Below are 9,083 nucleotides of genomic sequence, written 5' to 3'. Positions count from 1 at the left end.
GTTTCAATTATGTGCACATAAACAATGTCAAATGTATATGTGTTGTCTTAATTCTGATGTGTGCCATTATTATGGTAAACAAGTAATAATTGTGGATTAATTGCTGTTTGTCTGTGTAATGTGAGTGTGGCGATCTCGTTGTTGTAATGACAATGATAATAAAGCTATCCATCCATTATATAAGCAGCTGTTTTATGCCACTCAGGGCACCGCTACACTGCAGTGGAACATTAAAAATTGGTGAAAATGCAGTCTATTAATGGTAAATGAAAGGAGTCAGTGAGAGAGAGAGAGAGAGAGAGAGAGAGAGAGAGAGAGAGAGAGAGAGAGAGAGAGAGAGAGACTTTCAAACAGATATGTACTAAATCGAATAAAATGTGAAGAAATCAACCCTTATTTTCAGATTATTCAGTAGAGGCTGTGTTATCTGTGTTGTGTCTCTGACTGCTACCTGAGTGAACTTTAAAAAAAATCATCATCCACAAAATATCATTTCAGTTGTCAGAGTATTTTATTTAATCTTTTAAATTATAGAATCATTATTTTATTATAACAATCGTTAATAATCAAACTTCAGTGAAATAAATAGCTTTAAAATAATGTTCGTTTTTATCATAAATAGATAAATAAATAATTGCCCAAAAGTAAAAACAATGTCTTGACATTCCATACAGTAAATTGTACACAAACTTCTCACCAGACAGCACAATACTGCCATCTTGTGGTGAAACCTGTCTATGTCAGCACATTCATGTACTTGGTACATACCATAAATTCTGTAAAATATGCACCTGTTTGTTTTTAAAAACAAGTGATTCATTTACTCGTCACTTTGGTCACCGGCCCTTGTGGTTGCAGAGGGGTCCACCAGACGCTGCATGTTGAAGATTTGGTGGCGGCTGGAGGTCGACTGGCACAGAGCCACCGGCTTGTTGTCCTGCTCTGCTGTGCTGATGTACCAGCCCGGGTAACTTGCAGACATCAGGGTGTTCATGTTCAATCCACTTTTCCGTTTGTAGAAGAGGAAACGCATCATGTCGCTGTCTGGACTGATTTCAGCCAAAGTGGATTTGTCTGCCACCGTCTGATGGGAAATAAATTGAACATCAGGAGTTTTAACGGGAACAGCAGGCCCACTTTAGGTTTTCATGAAAATGGATAAATAGCAGAGTGACCCTCAGAACCATGTAAGAGTTTTACCTCCAGGTGTAAGGTTGGTGTTTCACCATCTTTGTGGCAGGACAGGTACAGAGCTGTGTTCTTGATGCAAAGAGCTACAGGTCTGGCATCGGTGCTGGGTGTGGGGTGCACGTAGGTCGACATGTTCAGGTGAACTGAGTCAAAAACAAAAGACACAGGTTCATATTTGACGGCCATCTGCCAGCATGTTGACTGAAAGGACACTTGGAGTTTTGCACATTTGAATTTCCAAAGTGATCTGAAGAATTTAAAAGTAACCACATGCAATTCTGATTGGTCTCTGAGCCACGCCCACTGAGCAGGTGTGCACTCTTTGTAACACGCCCACAAGGTCTGTGAGAGCAACCCACCAACCTCACTCCACCCCTTTTAATGTGAGAAGGCGTGCCGAGCTGCGCCTGCCTGTCCATTTAAAGTAACAGTTACAGAATGAGGTTGTTTCATAAGCCCCGTTCACACATGGAGCTTTGCACATTTACAGAAGAAAACTGACCCAGCAATGGCAGAGATTTAAGAGTCACGCTTGACTTTTTCAATTTTCAACTTATTTTCATTTATATAGTGCCAAATCACAACAAAGTTGCCTCAAGGCACTTCACACAAGTAAGGTCTAACCTTACCAACCCCCAGAGCAAGCATATAATACACAGCAAGTGATCTGAATGTCCCGTCTGTCTGACAGGACACATGTGTCCTGTGAGCGGCGCACCACAGGACTATGCCATGCCAACAGTGACACAAATATGCCACTTTCAGTCATGTATCACCAAAAATATGCCATCTTGTTAGTTATTATGGCGCTTTTTTCGCCGTAATTAAAGATGACAAGAACTTCCTCTCCGTCTACATCGTCTAATTTCTCTTTTTTAAAAATAAGTTTATCTCTTTGTTGATTTTAGGCATTTTAAGTTCCTGTTATAAGACAGTGATGGTAGCACAGTGGTAAAGTTTCTGTCTGTTAATCAGAGGTTTTGTAAAAAAGTGGCATTTATTTTTTATTAAACGTGAGCTCTGTTCCACATGACGCGATGTCTGTCCTGCGGCACAGCGCCCACAGGACACGTGTGTCGGACCGGACATGCGTGCGGGCCAGCAGATGTGGACGTGATAAGAGCACACTGTACGTCTGTGACCATGGGTCATCTACAGAGGAACAGATGGATCATACTTGTATTGTCCGCTTGATAAGAGGGATTCAATAAAATGCGGTGTTTTTTATGGTGTGTGGTTTTATTTTTTCTCCACAGCAGAGCCGCGATATGGTGCAACACATTCCAGCTGCTCGCATTGTGTTCATGCACGAACACAATACGAGCAGCTGGAACCGTCAACGGTTTGTCATGCCCGCCTGTCGAACGTGTTTCCCTCACAACAGCAGGTGGAATGTTTCGTGGTTCCCCACTTCGTGTTTGGTTTGCGGATTTTCTTCCGGTTTCTGCATCTTTTGTGTTATGTGTGAAGGGGCCCTTAATGCAGGTCAGGTTATAGGATCGGTTGATTTTACTGTCCATTTCTTTATTTAATTCCTCCCTCCCTTTCTGTGGCACCCAATCACAGCTCTTAGAGGACTGTGTCATACCTAGCAATGCAGTCAACCCCACCTCCTCACAAAGATAAAAGTTTCTGTCCACTCCTTGCTCAGACTTGCTCTCAGATACCTCTTGGATCTCTCTTTGGCTAAGACTCCTTGCTGGGAATTTTTAGGCTAAGTTAGGAGCTGTTTAAGAGTTTGAGCTGCTTCGTGGATATGGGCCCTGGTCTCCGAGGCTACTAAGAACATTCTTATCATGGATTTGACGGCGCCATGGGAAGACCATTTGGGGGAGGCTCACGAAAGGAAGAGGATCAAATACGAACATCAGACCAGACCTATGCCAAGAGTGTGTTGCATGTTGGGACCTTGAACAACACAATGGAATTTTTAGTTACAAATTTTAATATGTTTCTAAAAAGTGCTTGATAGCTGTTTATAAAAGGAGCTCAGTATGTGCCGTGAACAACATGCCTAATTCTGTTGTGGTAACATGAATTACCTTTGAGGTCACTCTGGCCTCCCTGCAGCATCACGGCGTGGAGTTCCATGCTGCTCTGAACCATCAACAGGTTCCTCTTTTGGCTGTCGGTCACAGTGTACGTGTTCTCCGATCTCCTGATGAACTGATCCACTGGACTCGAATCCACCTCACATACATATTCTGCAGAAAAAGGAAGAACTTTTTAGGAGTGATGTTGGGACCATTTCACTTGGCTTTCTATGTCAGAAGGTCCCGTGTCTATTTTTATTACTGCTGCCTTCTTACCTTCTATAAAGTGATCGATCATGAGGTCAAGCAGGTGCTCATCCCTGAACTCGGAGCTCAGCACGGTTTCTGGCTGGCCGACCTTTAATCTCTCCACGGCGATGATCAGACTGGCCACTTGCTTCATTGTCAGTGGATGATGGGAAATTTGCAAACCCAGTCCTTGAGGCATTTTAAGGCTCTGCATGTCAACAGTGTTGGATTTGACTTCAAAGTCCTTGTTTTCTAAATAAAGGTCGGCAGAAAAGAATATGTTCTACTTCTGATGCATTCTGTTAAAAAATCTAGAAGACCTGAATAGCGCTGTGTCAAATTTAAATTTATCTCTTATTTATATGACTCTACTACTTATTTGACTCCACTCATTCTTTTGCATCACTCTAAAAAATGTTGCTCATCATTTAAGGTTAAAAGCACCAAATATTTTATTAAAAGAAGCTTACAAGATACTTTTCATGTCAAAATACTGAATAAAGACCCATTCTATATAAGCCTCCCAGCTGAATTATAGAGTGTGTAAGGAGAGTCACTTTACCTGGTGAACTTGCTGTGAAATCTTGTTCGCAGTGAGTGTGTTTGATTCCGGTGTCTGCAGTTCTTTGTTTTTATAGTCTTTCACTGGAGGAATTTTGCACCACACACAGGAAGTGGGGGCGTGTCCCTTTCTATGTCTGATGGTGAAATGCTGTACTTCTACACAAAGTGTAATTATGAAATCCACAATGAGCTACACTTATCAGTGCAGCACAGACTGTTACTGTGAAATTTACTGTATGTTATATACTATTACATATTTGACAGCACAGTATATCTGCTGTTGTTTTCAATTTATTCCAAAATTCATTCCCAAATATAATAACAATAATAATACTCAATATAATCATAAAAGTATTAGTATTAGCAGAAGTACTATTTACTGAGCTGCTGAAAATGAACACAACACTACAATAATGCAATAATAAATGAATGAATGAATTTATTTGGCACACAGACCCAAAACAAATTCCAAATATTATCAATGAAAACCCCAAGAAATTTAGTTTAATTTATAAGTTCAATTTCAATATTGTGTACTAGTAAATTTCTACATATATTCCTGGGTTTATTTCCAAATATGATACACTTTGTTTTACCAAGATGAAGTGATAATTTATTTGAATCAAACCATTCACTGAACTTCTGTCGTTCCCTCTCCATTATGTCCAGAACCTGTCCCAAATGATCCCCACTACAAAACACAGTTGGGTCATCAACAAACAAAATGCAACTCACAAACTTAGAAACCAAGCATATTTCATGAATATATAAAAGAAACAACAAAGGCCCAAGGACTGAGCCCTGGGGGACCCATCAAGTGCACTTCAAAAAATTCAGAATTTATCCCACCAATATGAACACATTGATACTTATTGTGCAAATAACTGGCTATCCAATCATGAGCTAATCCTCTGATACCATATTTCCATCATTTATCCAAGAATAAGGTGTGATCTATGGTATCAAATGCTTTCTGTAAGTAACCTACATTAAAAAACCTACATTATATTGCTTGCTTTCAAATGCATTGATAATATGTTCCACAAAATCAATTACCACCAGTGAAGTAGTATGATTTTTTCTTCTAAATCCATATTGCTGCTCATTTAGTAGTAATCATTTAACCTCTTAATGAATACCTTTTCCAGAATTTTTGAAAATTGAGGTAACAGTGAAATTGGCCTAAAGTTCGAAAAACATGTTTGTCACCAGATTTGAACAGCGGTATTACTTTAGCTATTTTAATTTTTAAAATGAAATCTCCCAAATTACAAATATAAGTTAAAGGTTGAGCAACACAACTAATAACATTTTTTAACAAAACCTTTTCAAAATTATCAGAATCACTCAATTTTTTTCCGCTTTAGTTTATGAACCATGTCATTTATTTCATATTCATCAGTTTCTCTAACAAACATCGAATCCAAAAGGTTATTACTTGTTGTACTGTTGTCCCAAGAACTCATATTAGAAGGTACAATTGAGTTTGCTAAATTTTCCCCCACATTAGCAAAATAATAATTAAAATAATCTAACTTTTGTAAAAATATGTTGGATCATCTTTGACAACTTTTTATTTTTGATGATTTCATTTAAGAGCTTTCAAATACCTTTAATGTTTGTAATACTGCCTTTTGCAAGATCGCATAATATTGGTTAGCTTGTTTTTATATGTCTTACATTTACTCTCGGCTTCAGTTGTTCTGAATATAAATACTGCTACTACTACAATAGGAATACTGCAATGATGCATCATACAATGAAAATAATGGCTAGTTCAACTGGATTGTGTTGTGTTTTTTTTTTTTTTTTTCTCCTAGTGCTTTTAATCCTATACAGCCACGTATTTTAGCTAATAATTCATTTTAAATTGTACCATAAAGCTACAGGTTGGATTTTTTAATCTTTTGTGATCATCCTCGGTATCAAACAGTCTGACAATATTTTAACAAACACAGGGCATCCAGAGGGTTTTAGCACCTTTTTACATCCACCAAGGATGTAATAAAATAATCGGCGTGTGTTTATTTATTTGTCTGTCTGTTAACAAAATTTTCACAGATATTAGGCCATGGAAGACTCCATTAAATTTTGGAGGTGATCCGGATCCGGATTCTGGTTCAAGATTTCACTTTATATAAGCTTTGCAGGATTACGTCAAAAAATTACTCAACTGATTCTCACCAAATTTGCACCATAGATAGATATTAGGGCATGAAGACTCCACTGAATTTTGGAGGTGATCTGGATCCGGATTGGTGGATGTCAGAAATCTTGGATTGCTCTTGTTTAGTTATATTACTTATTAGTTTTACTGTGCTTTTTAAAACTTCAAGTGTCTTGAACAAAATGCCATGATAATCTTGGACTGACTCTCAACTTGCCAAAAAAAAAAAAAAAAAAACAACAACAACAACAACAACAAAAAACACAACGGAGATCCCAAGTGTGAAAAAATACACGTATGTAAAAATGTATTATTTCATCATGTGAAATAATCAATTTTCTTATTTTTCATTTCATCCAATTTTCACATTTTAAAATGGGTCATGAGATTTTTTGTGGTTCATTTTGACGTAGGACAAGAAATTCAATTTTCCTGCTCAGACTTGCCTGTTGTTTATCATTGTAAAAGTAGTGTTACATCACTTCCTTATGAAGTCAAGCAGTGTCTCGATTTACAAGTATACAGCGATATTCAGATGGTGGCTGAATAACATGAAGGCACGACACCATCCTGACTAATGATGTGTCATCTGTGTGACACTATACAATTATAGACTTTTGATGAGGTGTACCAGGTCCGCATAATCACAGGTACACCGAAATCAGAAGTCTATAACTGCTTTATTATATGGTAAACAAGAAAATTGAGTTTGTCAAACATAGTAAAACTGAAAAATCAATCTCAAGTTTCACCTCTTTATTATTACTGTCATACTGCAGCAACTGACATTCCATCGATCGACTGGAGATACCTGTTAAGTCCGTGACGAAGAGTCATCAGGCTTGTTTTCTTATAAAGTTTGCCATTTGCCTTTCTAGCTTCCGCGTAAAATCGACCGAGTACTCCGTCAAGCGTCCATCTGTCATAAGTTTCAACGTTGTGCGCATGTCCCTTTTCAGTGACGTACTTGCAAAGCAGGTTGGCTGCTGATTGTGTATTTCTGTATTTTTCAACGTCGCTAACAGACGCAAATCTGTCTTCTATGGAAGTAAATCTGTGCTATCAGAGTTTGAAATTGAATTTTTAAGGTTGAATTTTTTTAGTATCAAAATTTTTAAGGTTGAATTTGTTTAGCATCAAAATATTCAGCCTTCCATAAAAGTAATGAAGTATATTATCACTAATCTATATACTGAGTGTGCAATTTACTTGTGGCTTGTCTGACAATGGCGGGATTGTGTATTGAAAAAGACTGGAAATCCTAAATGAGTGATATGATATTTTTGTTCAACATCTCGATTGTTTCATTTCAACTCGATTGTGCTAGTGTACAGAGGAACAACTGCAAAAACTGTATCACTGTCTAAATACTTATGTACCAGACTGTTGTTAATAAAAATTGAACTGTTTTGACGCGCCATCTGAGGCGCCGAAGCTAACAGCCAAACCCATACAGATGACCATATGTGAAGATGCGACTTGGTCAAAGTTCAAAGGCTGAGCTGAGCGACCAAACCTTTCCCAGTTCAGGTTTTTGGTGCTTGCCCCAACAGACAAAAGGCTGTGACATCACATCCTGTGTAATTAAATCCCTTATTGTACTCACCCTTTCACTGTTTGTTTTTTTTTTTTTCCCCATTGGTGCCTCAGTCTAATTCCTCAATGACTCACCTATCCTGCAGGACTAGTGCTACAAACAAAACTCCCAGTGACGCAACAGGATGGAAGCGGCTTTGTAATTTCTCAAGTTGAAATTCTACACACTTCCCAAAAGCAAGTTTTCACTTACTCGTCCAAACCCCCACGCAGACTGTGTGGGATGAACCTGCCTGGCCCGCAGGTTTATAAACGATAAAAGGAATATTGCATCATCGTGTGTCAAACGCAAAGGCAGCCGTTTGCCTTTGCATTTGAACTGACCATGTCTAATACAGAACTATACACACAGCCAACACATACCAATGACAACACTAGACAGCACAATTTTATGCAAAGATCTGAGCACCCTGTTTGCATAAATTTAAGTTTCATGACAATAAATCAAAAATCAACGATGAAAAGAGTATATAAATGGTTTTTTTTTTAATCATGTTCTTAAATCATTTAAAACAAATCTCTACAACATGGTCTAGTATATAATCCAAAAAGTATTCACGGCCCTTCATATTTACACATTTTAATTCCAAACTGGAGTAAGTTCATTTTTTTCTCTCCCAAAATTCTACTCACAACACCCCATAACGACAACATGAAAAATGTTTTTTTTATTATTATTATTATTATTTTTGGAAATTTATTAAAAATAAAAAAAAAACAACTAAGAAATCAAATGTACATAAGTATTCACAGCCTTTACTCAGTGTTTTGTTGATGCACCTTTGGCAGCAATTACAGCCTCAAATATTCTTGAATATGATGCCACAAGCTTGGTACACCTATCTTTTGGCAGTTTTGCCCATTCCTCTTTGCAGCACCTTTCAAGCTCCATCAGGTTCCAAACTCCTCCAGACATATTCAACCGGATTCAGGTCTGGGCTCTGGCTAAGCCACTCAAGGAAATTCACAGAGTTGTCCTGAAGCCGTTCTTTTGATATCTTGGCTGTGAGCTTAGAGTCATTGTCTTGCTGAAAGATGAACCCCAGTCTGGGGACAAGAGCGCTCTGGAGCAGGTTTTTATGCAGGATGTCTCTGTACATTACTGCATTCATCTCTCCCTCAATCCTGACGAGTCTCCCAGTTTCTGCTGCTGAAAAACATCCCCACAACATGATGCTGCCACCACCATGCTGCACTGAATGGTGCCTGGTTTCCTCCAAAAATGACACCTGGCATTCACACCAAAAGTTCAGTTTTTGTCTCATCAAGCCTGAGAATTTAGT

The 9,083-nt window shown here is 38.2% G+C and overlaps 1 protein-coding gene across 2 annotated transcripts; it reads right to left on the bottom strand.

The window, feature by feature from the left end:
* Positions 1–498: 498 nt before the first annotated feature.
* On the bottom strand, positions 499–7,062 carry LOC117510916 (interleukin-1 beta-like). Of its 2 annotated transcripts, none has more exons than XM_034170816.1 (5): positions 7,016–7,062; positions 3,501–3,725; positions 3,234–3,395; positions 1,201–1,334; positions 499–1,084 (listed from the first exon to the last, which is right to left on the bottom strand). In XM_034170816.1, exons 2-5 carry the CDS (start codon positions 3,685–3,687, stop codon positions 821–823), a joined length of 747 nt encoding a protein of 248 aa, XP_034026707.1. In that variant the 5' UTR covers positions 3,688–3,725; positions 7,016–7,062; the 3' UTR covers positions 499–820. The 2 variants fall into 2 exon arrangements, with proteins under 2 accessions (XP_034026707.1, XP_034026706.1); XM_034170815.1 differs by lacking the exon at positions 7,016–7,062 and adding an exon at positions 4,036–6,142.
* Between the last annotated feature and the right edge of the window lie 2,021 nt (positions 7,063–9,083).

The sequence above is a fragment of the Thalassophryne amazonica genome, chromosome 5 (genome assembly GCF_902500255.1).
Source record: "Thalassophryne amazonica chromosome 5, fThaAma1.1, whole genome shotgun sequence".
NCBI classification, from domain to species: domain Eukaryota; kingdom Metazoa; phylum Chordata; class Actinopteri; order Batrachoidiformes; family Batrachoididae; genus Thalassophryne; species Thalassophryne amazonica.
The sequence above is the reverse complement of the archived record's forward strand: the minus strand, read 5'-3'. Positions and strand labels throughout refer to the sequence as shown.